At 41.7% G+C, this 13,703-nt stretch overlaps 1 protein-coding gene across 1 annotated transcript in view; it reads left to right on the forward strand.

The window, feature by feature from the left end:
* Positions 1–13,703, forward strand: part of LRCH3 (leucine rich repeats and calponin homology domain containing 3) — a 106,286-nt gene that overhangs the window by 82,755 nt on the left and 9,828 nt on the right. The window contains exons 15-18 of the mRNA XM_017541024.2: positions 4,151–4,199; positions 4,856–4,963; positions 8,056–8,174; positions 9,102–9,239. Of these exons, the coding sequence (XP_017396513.1) occupies positions 4,151–4,199; positions 4,856–4,963; positions 8,056–8,174; positions 9,102–9,239 (414 nt within the window). The remainder of the gene's footprint in view (positions 1–4,150; positions 4,200–4,855; positions 4,964–8,055; positions 8,175–9,101; positions 9,240–13,703) is intronic.

Here is a 13,703-nt window from a genome sequence, read left to right on the forward strand (position 1 = left end):
CACGATCTCGGCTCACCACAACCTCCGCCTCCTGGGTTCAGGCAATTCTCCTGCCTCAGCCTCCTGAGTAGCTGGGACTACAGGCACGCGCCACCATGCCCAGCTAATTTTTTTAGTTTTTTTAGTAGAGATGGGGTTTCACTATGTTGACCAGGATGGTCTCGATCTCTTGACCTTGTGATCCACCCACCTCGGCCTCCCAAAGTGCTGGGATTACAGGCTTGAGCCACCGCGCCCGGCCTGTTATTCTGATTTTTTTTATCAAAGGTTTTTTTCTTGTCATGAATTATTATTTCGCTTTGATTAGTATATAATATCAAATTAACTATAATATCAAATTAACTCTGTTGTCTAATTGCATACAAAATAATTTGAGTCCAAAAAAACTGTCACTACCAAAACCCTCTACAGTAGGGGACAGCCAACTATGGCCCCTAGGCCACTTGGTTTTATGAATAAAGCTTTATCTTTATATCCAGTCCCTTTTGTTTATATATTACCTATGATTGCTTGCACAGTAAACACCTGAGTTGGAATAATTATGACCAAGACCATATACCTACAAGCCTAAAATATGTACGGTCTGGCCCTATAAGAAAAAAATGTATATCAACAATAATGTCATAAGAGATGATACACATCACCTTCTGGAAAAATTTAAACTCTAAAAATTAAGAACCTGTAGTATTTTGTTTTTTGAAGGCCTCTAGGAATGGTAATTCCATATTTGTTATCACTGGATATGTACAAAACGATTAACAGTTCTCACTCTCAAGAAGACCTTTGTTTGACTTAACAACTGTCCTGCTGTGGTTTACACTTTTTTATTTTCCAGAATGGAGATTTTCTATTTATTTAGCATTTTTTAATATAAGAATCCTCTTTTTTTTTTTTAAAAAAAAAAAAAAAAGGATTTCCTTTTTTTAATGTAAGAATTTAAAAACAGTTATGATGCCATCCTTAGTTTTTTCCTAAATAAACTCAGATCCTTTTACATACCTTTCCTAGCCTGTTAATCTTTAATGGATTTTCACAAGTTCTCTGCCCTCCATTCTGGCTTCATTCATGGTCCACAACTAGAAATATGTCCCTCATTAGAGCTTGCCCATTTAGGGCGGTTTTAGAAATTTTGGTCTTCTTTTTGCTGAGTATCCACTGTAATTCCCAAATGTTTTAGTTATACTTCTTTTATATTTTGAGACAGAGTCTTGCTCTGTCTCCCAGGCTGGAGTATAGTATCAGCTCACTGCAACCTCTGCCTTCCAGGCTCAAGCAATCCTCCCACCCTAGTCTCCTGAGTAGTTGAGACTACAGATGCGTACTACCACACCTGGCTAATTTTTTAAATTTTTGTAGAGACAGGGTTCCACTACATTGCCCAGGCTGGTCTCAAATTCCTGGATTCAAGCAGTCATCCCGCCGCAGCCTCCAAAGTGCTGGGTGTCAGCCACTGCACCCAACCTAGTTGTACTTCTAAATGACAGTTATTTTCCACATGTTGTATCCTGTATTTTTCCTGAATATTTAATTTTGCTGTTTGAACATTTTTACTTCTCTAATATACCAGAATACTTTTAAATTGTTGCATTGCACCAGGCACACTGGCTCACATATGTAATCCCAGTGTTGGGAGTCCAAGGAGGGACTAGAGTTGATGCCAGGAATTCAAGGCTGCAGTGAGCCGTGATCACACACCACTGCACCCCAGCAAGACTGTGACTAAAAACATAAAAACTGAATTCTTGTATCATGCCCTTGTATTTTTTTATTTTTATTTTTGTGGATACATAGTAGGAGTGTATATTTATGAGATAACTTTGATACAGTTATGTAATGTATAATAATTATCTCAGGTAAGTGGGCTATTCATCACCTTAAGCATTTATCCTTAGTGTTACAAACAATCCAATTATACTCCTTTAGTTATGTTAAAATTTACAATTAAATTATTTGCTATAATGACCCTTTTGTACTATCAAATACTGGATCTTACTTTTTATTTTTTGTACCCATTAAGCCCACTTCCACCCTTCCCAGCCTCTGGTAACCCTCAGATCAGCCTGCATCATGTTTTTTTAATGCTGACCCCAACTTTTCTTTTTTTGAGACAGAGCCTCACTCTTTCGCTCAGCGTAGAAAAGGAAAAAAGGAAAGACGTATTCTTTATTTTTTTAGTATCTCTGTTATTTTCTTTCTTTTTTTTTTTTTGAGACAGAGTTTCGCTCTTGTTACCTGGGCTGGAGTGCAATGGCACGATCTCGACTCACCGCAACCTCCGCCTTCTGGGTTCAAGCAATTCTCCTGTCTCAGCCTCCCGAGTAGCTGGGACTACAGGCACACACCATCATGCCCAGCTAATTTTGTATGTTTAGTAGAGACGAGGTTTCACCTTGTTGACCAGGATGGTCTCGATCTCTTGACCTCGTGATCCACCCGCCTCCGCCTCCCAAAGTGCTGGGATTATAGGCGTGAGCCACCGCGCCTGGCCTATCTCTGTTATTTTCACAGCAATTATACATTATATTTATGAATTATTTTATCTTATTGCTTAGCCAAGCTTAAGGGTTGAGTTTATGCCAGTTTCTGAGGTTCTTTTTTTTTCATTGCCTAAATTCTCCAGTGAGAGATTTTTTCTTTTTATTTTTTTTGCTCTCCAGTTTTCCAAGAGTTCCCAAATATGGTAAATAGCCCCAGACTGATTTAAGCTAATTATTTTAGTATCCTACAATGTAGGTCACTTAGATTTATAGCTTCAATAAAAATACATTTTAAAAACCATCATATTTATAAGTCTCCTCTATTCTGGCTTTGTTTTTCATCATACCCAGTTGTGTATTGTCTGTTGTTTCTTTTGTTTGTTTTTTGTTTTTTTGAGATGGAGTCTTGCTCTGTTGCCCAGGCTGGAGTGCAGTGGTGTAGTGTCAGCTCACTGGAGCTTCTACCCCCTGGGTTCAAGCAGTTCTTCTGCCTCAGCCTCCCAACTAGCTGGGACTACAGGCGTGTCCCACCACACCTGGCTAACTTTTGTATTTTTACTAGAGATTGGGTTTTGTCATGTTGGCCAGGCTGGTTTCAAACCCCTGACCTCAGGCCATCCACTTACCTCAGCCTCCCAAAGTGCTGGGATTATAGGTGTGAGCCACTGCACCCGACCTATTGCTGTTTCAAACCAGAGAGAGAACATTCGTTCCCCATCAGTGTTGTTTGTTTAAGCTTTTCTTTCTCATCTAATAAAGTTGCCTATGAATTTTCTCCTCTTATTCTTTAATATACTTAAATTTGTAGTCTATGTCCTGTTAATAAGTGTTTTTGAAATTTTTGAACTTATTTCTTCCTCCATGTCTAGAATAATCTAATAATTCAGTCTGGCCTTGAACCCCTGACCGCGTGAGCCACTTCACCCGGCCAGCTTGGCTTTTAAAAATACAGAATTCATTTCATCAAACCCTCATTTTTTTCTTTCTTTCTTTCTTTTTTTTTAAAGAGAGGGTCAGGCCAGGCACAGTGGCTCACATCTGTAATCCAGCGGTTTGGGAGGCTGAGGCGGGTGGATCACTTGAACTCTGGAGGTTGAGACCAACCTGGCTAACATGGCAAGACCCTGTCTTTACAAAAAGTACAAAAATTAACTGGGCATGGTGGTGTGCACCTATAGTTCCAGCTACTTGGGAGGCTGAGGTAGGAGGATCACCTGACCCTGGGAGACCATGCTATTGCACTCTAGCCTGGATGACAGAGTGAGACCCTATCTCAAAAACAAAAAAAAAAAAAGAGAGACAGTATCTTGCTCTGTCACCCCGGCTGGAGTGCAGTGCACAGTCATAGCTCATTACAGCCTTCAATTCCTGGGCTCCAGTGATCCTGCCTCAGCCTCCACAGGAGCACGCCACTACGCCTAACTAATTTTAAAATTTTTTTTGTAGAGACAGGGTCTCACTGTGTTGCCTAGGCTGGTCTCAACTCCTGCTGTCAGGCGATCCTCCCACCTCAGCCTCCCAATGGGATACACCTGGCCCAAATTCTCATCTCTAGACTTAATTGTGAAGGAGAGCTGCCTGTTTTTTGTCTTTTATAATTCCAAAATTACCGTAAAAGTAGAAAGTATTTCTTCTTGAATAATAATTATTGATGTATCTCTGTTTCCTCACAGGTTGATGACAGACCTAATGCTCTAGTAAGTTCATCTACAACAGAAAAAGGTAATGGACACCAAGGTGCAGTTAGCCACATCAAGAGTATAATTCTTTTTTTTTTTTTTAATTAAAAAAATTTTAAATAGAGACAAGGACTTTCTATGTTGACCAGGCTGGTCTCAAACTCTTGGGCTCAAGGGATCCTTCTGCCTTGGCCTTCCAAAGTATTTCAACTACAGGTGTAAGCCACACCACGCAGCCAAGATGATACATTTTTACCAAGATTTTCCTAAATTCCTTCTTAGTGAGCTGTGGCTGCTTTTTCCGAGATGGAAATCAGATAAAGAATTGGAAACCACTGGGTTTTTCCCCCATTTTTAAATTAAATTGGTTGTTCACCTAGTAAGCCATTTGATATGAATAAGTAAACAACAGCTAGCAGGGCCCTAGGTTTGCAGGAGACTGTTCAGTATGTTAACTTTCATTCTGCCTTTATGGACACACCACAAATAACATGACAACATGAAATACACACAAGCAGTCCCCCTGCTTTCAGGATTACTTTTCTGTACCAGACTTTTCATTATTAAATAGAATTATTATTTTACATCATTACCATGTTTGATTTTTTATTTGCTATTTAACTTTTATAACTTGTATGTCTGCTGTTATATTTTCTTTTCATTTCCTGTAATCTCATTTTACTTTTCATGCTGATTTAGTTCATCATTCCCCTGCGTATTCTTTTCCTGCTGCTATCCAGAGAAATCAGCCTCAGCGCCCTGAAAGCTTCCTTTTCCGAGCAGGTGTCAGGGCAGAAACAAACAAAGGTAGGTGGCAGTGATTTTAAAAGCCAGGGGCAAGGGGAGGTTTACACAGTGACACTAGCTATTAGGTGCATGCTGTTAAACTTCTACACCAAGCTATCACCTTGGCAAAAGCCTTGTGCGTGTGTCTGTGATCTCACTGATGTTAAATCAGGAAAATCTTACTTGAATTTGTTTGGATGAGAATGTTTCTTAGTGCCACCTAAAAGCAGGTTATAGAGCGTTTTAACAAATAAAATGCTCTTTCGAGGGTTTAGGCAATGTTCTTTGTCTTGGTAATGAGCTCAATTTCAGATTTTTCTGTTGATAAAAGCTTTTTTCTTAAAACAATGAATCAATAATTTTTAAACTACTTAAAGTCTCATGTTCTTTTAGTTTATAATGACAAATTTCTGCCTGATCCCCAAAAGAGAAGTTACCTGGGAGTGGAAACAACCGTTTCAAGTCAAAAATGACTACTTTTTTCATGGTGGTATGTGCCTATGGTCCCAGCTAATTGGGAGGCTGAGGGGGAGGACTGCTTGAGTCCAAGAGTTCAAGGTTACAGTGAATTATAATTAAAAGCACCACTGTTCTCTAGCTTGGCCAACAGAGCAAGACTTGTCTCTTAAAAAAAAAACAAAAATAAGGCTGGGCATGGTGGCTCACACTTGCAATCCCAGCACTTTGGGAGGCCGAGGCAGGCAGATCACTTGAGGTCAGGAGTTCAGCCTGGCCAACGTGATGAAACCCATCTCTACTAAAAATACAAAAATTGGCTGGGCACGGTGGCTCACTCCTGTAATCCCAGGACTTTGTGAGGCCAAGGTGGGCGGATCACATGAAGTCAGGAGTTTGAGACCAGCCTGTCCAACATGGTGAAACCCTGTCTGTACTGAAAACATAGAAAAATTAGCTGGGTATTTTTTTATAGTGCCTGTAACTCCAGCTGCTCAGGAGGCTGAGGCAGGAGAATCACTTGAACCTGGGAGGCAAAGGTTGCAGTGAGCCAAGTTTGCGCCACTGCGTTTCAGCCTGGGTGACAGAGTGAGACTGTGTCTCCAAGAAAACAAAAATTGTCCAGGCATGGTGGCATGCGCCTGTTGTCCCAGCTACTTGGGAGGCTGAGGCGGAGTCACTTGAAGGTGTCCACCTGGCGGAGTCCTGGCGGAGTCCACCCAGGAGGTGGAAGTTGTAGTGAGATGAGATTGCGCCACTACACTCCACCATGGATGACAGTGCGAAACTATGTCTCAAAAAAAAAATTAAAAAATAGGCCAGGCGTGATGGCTTATGCCTGTAATCCTGGGACTTTGGGAGGCCGAGCGAGGTGGGATCACGAGCTCCGGAGTTGAGACCAACCTGTGCAACATGGCAAAATCCCAACTCTTAAAAAAATACAAAAAATTAGCTAGGCATAGTGGCACGGGCCTGTAGTCACAGCTACTTGCGGGGGCCTGAGGCAGTAGGATGGTTTGAGCCCGGGAGGTTGAGGCTGCAGTGAGTCAAGATTGCACGACTGCACTGCAGATTGGGTGACAAAGTGAGACCCTTTTTCAAGAAACAAACAAACAAACAAAAAACACAGCCTATCTTTAATTTTATCAACAGATCCATTCGAAGTAAGACTTAAAAGTCAACCTAAAGGTGCACTGCTGGTAAGAATGTAAGAAAGCAGGGAGGACTGCATTATCAGTCAGCCTCTGTACCCACGGATTCTGCGTTTATGGATTCGGCCAATCATGGACAGAAAATTCTTCAGAAAAAATATAACAATAATAAATAATGCCACAATAAAGAAATAATACAAATTATAAAATACAGTATAATGACAATTTATATAGCATTTACATCGTATTAAGTATTATAAGTAACATAGAGATGATTTAAAGTATAGTATTAAGGAGGATATACATAGGTTGTATGCAAATAATACTACATTTTAAATAGGGGATGTGATCATCCACGAAGTTTGGTATGGGAAGGGGTGGTTTCTGGAACCAATTTCCCATGGATACTGAGTGATGACTGTCTACCCCATGACCACAGTTTTACTTTTGAGAAATATGTACACATGTATACCAGAAATATGTACAAAAATACTCATGGCAGCATTATTCATAATAGTCTGAAACAGTGAAATAGTGTCCGTCAACAGAATGGGTAAATGAATTGTGTATTTGTATAGTGGAATATCATATAAGCAATGAACAAAGTCCTGTATACAACAACATGAATCAATCTCATAAACATATCATTGACCAAAGGAAGACAGAAACAAAAGAATACATGCAACACAGCTTAATTTATACAAAGTTCAAAAATGAACAAAACCAGTCTACAGTGTTAGAAGTCAGGATACTGGTTTTGAGCACTTTGGGTACTTATGGGCAAGGAGCATGGAAGGGGCTCCTGGGATTGGTAAGTTTGCATTATAAACCTTACTGTCCTCACTTTCCGAGGATATTTTATTGAGCACTATGCCTATGATTTGTGTATTTTTCTGTATGTGTTAATTTTCAATAAAAACATTTTTAAGTGGATGTAATCAAACAAAAGTAGTTGTGTCAACTGGGTAACAAACATTACGTAGTTTTTTTCTTTTTCTTCGTCTTTTTTTTTTCTTTTTCTTTTTTTTTTTTTTTTAGAGTCTTGCTCTGTCACCAGGTGCCAGGCTGGAGTGCAGTGGCACGATCTTGGCTCACTGCAACCTCCGCCTCCCAGGTTTAAGCAATTCTCCTGTCTTTCCTCCCGAGTAGCTGGGACTACAGGTACGCACCACCACGCCCAGCTAATTTTTGTATTTTTAGTAGAGACGGGGTTTTACCATGTTGGCTAAGATGGTCTTGATCTCTTGACTTCGTCATCTGCCCACCTTGGCCTCCCAAAGCGCTGGAATTACAGGCGTGAGCCACCACGCCTGGCCTGTAGTTTTTTAATACTATTCTCTGTTGTGTATATTTGAAAATCTCCATAATAAAAACCCTTTTAAAAAGTCAATCCAGAAAGTAGAAAGCACTATACTGTATTTGCAAGAAAACTGTGATCAGGGAGAGCTGGATATTTTCCTAGCACTGGCAGCTACCTTTCTGTCTTACATATTAATATTTTTGTAGGTCATGCTTCACCCCTTCCTCCATCTGCCGTACCTGCCACTGAGTCTATAGATTCCATAACAAGACAGAATTCAAGACAGAGAGAAGAAGAGCTGGAATTGATAGATCAGTTGCGTAAAGTATGTACATTACCTTTGGTTTACACTTTTTCAGTGTTATTGCTATAGACCATAATCCTGCAATCACTTCTTCATTTGACATGTAATCTTAATTTATTTCTTTTTTTAGACGGAGTCACCCAGGCTGGAGTTCAGTGGCATGATCCTGGCTCACTGCAGCCTATGCCTCCTGGGTTCAAGCAATTCTTCTGCCTCAGCCTCCCAAGTAGCTGGGATTATACGTGCTCATTACTATACCCAGCTAATTTTGTATTTTCGGTAGAGAAGGGGTTTCACCATGTTGGCCAGGCTGGTCTCGAACTCCTGACCTCAGGTGATCCACTGGCCTCAACCTCCTAAAGTGCTGGGATTACAGTGTGAGCCTCCATGCCTAGCTGTAATTTTTAGTGGAATTAACAAGTACCCATTTTGTGCTCTGTTTTGTGATGAATGTAGAACATTTTGCTATTAAGGAAATTATTTTCAGCTGTTTACTTAGAAAATGAGGTGGTTTATTCTATAAAGCTCAATTCTTAGCCCTATTCATTTAAATTTTTTTTTCTGCTTCATGTTACAAAGAGATATTGTCAGAGTAATAATTTATATGTGTGTACACACATATATATAAATATCACACTTATACATACATAGTGATTTGCTCTTTATTTTGGAATTGAAAGAGAATCTAGGTTTTGTTTTTTGTTTTTTTTAATTAGAAAGTTGTAAATAAATTTTTGTTGTACTTTGTACCACTGCGGCCTGGCTGCCATACATACATATTAGATTTCCTTAAGCTAGACTTAGGATAGAGGGATAAAATGGATGATGTGGTACTTGTTTCCTTTTTGTCTTGTTTTTTAAATTAAATAGATTTCATTATAACTCCCTTATGTCCTATGTGTCAGTCATTCTTCAGTTAATATATTTACATGTTTTTTGTTCTTTTAGCATATTGAGTACCGGTTGAAAGTATCTCTGCCTTGTGATCTCGGAGCAGCTCTAACTGATGGCGTTGTTCTTTGCCACTTGGCAAATCATGTGCGACCTCGATCTGTCCCAAGCATTCATGTTCCTTCACCAGCTGTAGTAAGTTTATAATGCTAAAAAGCCTTGGCTATTCATCAGACATGTGTTAAGCACATTGGGCAGACATTTGTTAAGCGTTGTGCTAAATATTAAGGTCACAGATATAAAGAGTCCAGCCTCTACCTTCCTGGTCTCACTTCTACTAGAGAAGAAATAGACACGTATGCAATAACTTACTGTAGTGTGACGAATGTAAGAAAGGCATGTACAACGTGTGCTACAGGGATACAAAAAGGAACCACTTAACTGCCTAGAGCGTTCAGGGAAGCCTTCCCAGAAAAAATTCAAACTTATTCTTGAGGTATAAGGAGGAATTTTCCAGCAGTACAGAGAGGGAAGAAGGCATTCTGGGCATAGGATTTCTAGATTCAACAGCTAAGGAAAGTTACGTCACTTAAGGAGTTGGTAAATTGTTCAGAATGGATCATGCACAGGGTTGTGGATATAAGTGGGAAGTGGGGGTAAAGCTAGAGAGGTAAGCTGGCACCATGGTACAGAGGCATTATGAACTGTGTCAGGGAAGTTTACCCTAATATAGACAATGAGGAAACACTGAATTATAGAGGGAATACCATGATCATAATTGCAGTTTAGAATGAGGAATCTAGCCTGGGCACGGTGGCTCATGCTTATAATCTTAGCACTTTGGGAGGCCAAGGCAGTCGGATCGCTTAAGCCCAGGAGTTTGAGACCAGCCAGGACACGTGGCAAAACCCCGTCTCTACCAAAAATACAAAAATTAGCTGGGCATGGTAGCATGGACCTATAGTCCCGGCTACTCAAGAGGCTGAGGTGGGAGTATCACTTGAGCCCAGGAGTTAGAGGCCGTAGTGAGCTGTGATTGCACCAGTACACTGCAGCCTAGGTGACAGAAGCAAGACCCTATCTCAAAGCAAAAAAAAAAGGAATGATGAATCTAGGTGCTAAGTGAGAAATGGATAAATTAAAGGTGGTACACTAGAAAGATGCCCAAGCCAGGCTTAGTGCTCATGCCTGTAGACCCAGCTTCTTGGGAGTCTGAGGCATGAGGATCCTATGAGCCCAGGAGTTTGACACTAGCCTGGGTGATACAGCAAGATTCTATTTCTTTTTTTTTTTTGGAGACGGAGTTTCACTCTTGTTACCCAGGCTGGAGTGCAGTGGCGCGATCTCGGCTCACCGCAACCTCCGCCTCCTGGGTTCAAGCAATTCTCCTGCCTCAGCCTGAGTAGCTGGGATTACAGGCATGCACCACCATGCCCAGCTAATGTTTTGTAGTTTTAGTAGAGACAGGGTTTCACCATGTTGACCAGGATGGTCTCGATCTCTTGACCTCGTGATCCACCCGCCTCGGCCTCCTCCCAAAGTGCTGGGATTACAAGCGTGAGCCGCCGCGCCCAGCCTTTTATTTCTTAAAAGAAAAAAGAGGCCAGGCGCAGTGGCTCACATCTTTAATCTCAGCACTTTGGGAGGCCGAGGCGGGTGAATCACCTGAGGTCAGGAGTTCAACCTCAACAACATGGTGAAACCCTGTCTCTACTAAAAATACAAAATTAGCTGAGTGTAGTGGCATGCACCTGTAGTCCCAGCTACTCAAGAGGCTGAGCCAGGAGGATCGCTTGAACCCAGGACATGGAGGCTGCAGTGAGCCAAGATTGCACCACTCCACTGGACTCCAGCCTAGGCAAGACAGAGCAAAACTTGTCTCTATAAAAAGAAAAAAGAAAAGAAAGATGCCCAATTAAATGGGTATTGTATTAGTCCAGGCTAGAAAGCTAACAAGCCTGGTCTAATAGGGCAGTGCGAGAGAAGATTATTCAGAGGTAAAAATTGACATGATCTAGTGACCAACTGTAGGTAGAAGATGAGGGAGAAAATGCATTCAAGATATGTGGCAGGTTTTCTTTGTCCAGCTCTGGACATCAGTATCAGGATGGCAATCTGCAAAAGAACAGGTTTTGGAGTGACACACCCATTCTCTTTTTTCTTCTCATTTTTTTTCTTTTTTTTGAGATGGAGTCTTGCTCTGTCACCAGGCTGGAGTGCAGTGGTGCAATCTTGGTTCACTGCAACCTCTGCCTCCCTGGTTCAAGCAATTCTTCTGCCTCAGCCTCCTGAGTAGCTGGGACTACAGGCGTACTCCACCATGCCCGGCTAATTTTGTATTTTTGGTAGAGACGGGGTTTCACCGTGTTGGCCAGGATGGTCTCTATCTCTTGACCTTGTGATCTGCCCGTCTTGGCCTCCCAAAGTGCTGGGATTACAGGTGTGAGCCACCACGTCCGACCTTTCTTCACATTTTTATTATGAAAAAATTTCAACCTTTAGAATAGTTGAAAGAATCATACAGTGAACACTATTAAAATCTATACCTAGATCTGACATTTCTTGCATTTTGCTGTGCTTGCCTTATGTATCTATATTTGTATGTGTATTTTAACTACACCATCCAAAGCTTACAGATTTCATATTCTTTTCCCCCAAGGTATTTCAGGGAACTGTCCTAGGCCACCTTGCTCTTCCCGCTAGCCTTTAGCCAGTGACTGACAAGCATGGGGTTTGTCCTCCTCCCTTAAGGAGGGAATGTCATGCAGTTCACACTTGTGAGCTCCCTGTGGGATTAAGTTGAAGCTGAGGAGACAGGAGGGAGGATCACTTGCAGCCAGGAGGTGAAGACCAGCCTGGGAAATACAGTGAGAGCCCATCTCTGCAAAAAAACTTTAAAAATTAGGTGTGCACCTACTACTTAGGAAACTGTGATGGGAGGATCGCTTGGGCCAGGATTTTGGTGCTGCAGTGAGCCACAGTCCTGCTACTGCACAACAACCTGGGCAACAGAGTGAGACCCCGACCCTAAAAAGAAAGAAAGACTGAAAGGAAATGAACCAAGTATTGTAGTTATATTTAAATAATGAGCTGTGGGTAATTAATTTTTTTGGCTGTTCCTCCAAGTTTTCTTTAGTGCAGGGGTCCCCAACCCCTAGGCCACAAATGGGTACCAGTCTGTGGCCTGTTAGGAACTGGGCCGCACAGCAGGAGGTGAGCAGCAGGCCGGTGAGCAAATTTTATCTGCGTTTACAGCTGTTCCCCATCACTCACATCACTACCTGAGCTCTGCCTCCTGTCAGATGAGCAGCAGCATTAAATTCTTAGAAGAGCATGAACCCTGTTGTGAACTGTGCATGCAAGGAGGGATCTAGGTCACGTGCTCCTTATGAGAATCTAATGCCTGATGATCTGTCACCGTCTCCCATCACCCCCAGATGGGACTGTCTAGTTGCAGATAAAGAAGCTCAGGGCTCCCATCGATTCTGCATTATGGTAGATTTCATTATGTATGATTATTTCATTACATATTACAACGTAATAATAATAGAAGCCAGGCATGGGCTCACGCCTGTAATCCCAGCAGCACTTTGGGAGGCTGAGGCAGGCGGATCACGAGGTCAGGAGTTCGAAACCAGCCTGTCCAATATGGTGAAACCCTGTTTCTACTTAAAATACAAAAATTAACCGGGTGTGGTGATGTGTGCCGGTAGTCCCAGCTGCTCTGGAGGCTGAGGCAGAAGAATCGCTTGAACCCAGGAGGCAGAGGTTGCAGTGAGCCAAGATCACGCCACTAAACTCCAAATGAAGTGCACAATAAATGTAATGTGCTTGAATCATCCTGAAACCATTTCCCTGACCCCACCCTTGGTCCATGGAAAAATTGTCTTCCATGAAACCAGTCCCTGGTCCCAAAAAGGTTGAGGGCTGCTGCTTTAGTGTTTTATCGTTTTAAAATGGAAAAAAATTGTTTTTCAACTGTTCTTTCAGAATTTTTCTACTTTGTACTTGCCTTACAAAATCAAAGCCATTGTCTCAAGTTGGAGGTGACAAACTACTGCCCACAGGCCAGCACTTATTATTGTAAAAAAGTTTCATTGGAACCCAACCACACTTTTTTGTTTGCATATTGTCTATAGTTGCTTTCAAGCTCCTAGTAGAATTGAGTAGTTGCAAGAGTTCTGTTTGTTTGTTTTTGAGACAGAGTTTCACTCTTGTTGCCCAGGCTGAAGTGCAAAGGCACAATCTCATATCACCGCAATTCCTGCCTCCTGGGTTCAACTGATGCTCATGCCTCACCCTGCCAAGTAGCTGGGATTACAGGCATGTGCCACCACATCTGGCTAATTTTTGTGTTACTAGTAGAGACAGGGTTTCTCCTTGTTGGTCAGGCTGTTCTCAAACTCCTGACCGCAGGTGATATGCCCGCCTTGGCCTCCCAAAGTGCTGGGATTACAGGCGTGAGCCATCGCGCCCAGCATTGCAACAGTTCTTATGGCCCTCAAGACTAACATTTATTATTTGATCCTTTAAGAAAAAGTTTGCTGACCCTCTGGTCTACAGCATTGAGAGTCATGAAGCGATTGGCAAGAGTATTTTTAAAGTTTGGAAATATTTTTTTGTTTTGTTTTTTTGTTTTGTTTTTTTGTTTTTTGAGAC

The sequence above is a fragment of the Cebus imitator genome, unplaced genomic scaffold (assembly GCF_001604975.1).
Source record: "Cebus imitator isolate Cc_AM_T3 unplaced genomic scaffold, Cebus_imitator-1.0 Scaffold129, whole genome shotgun sequence".
Classification (NCBI taxonomy): Eukaryota; Metazoa; Chordata; class Mammalia; order Primates; family Cebidae; genus Cebus; species Cebus imitator.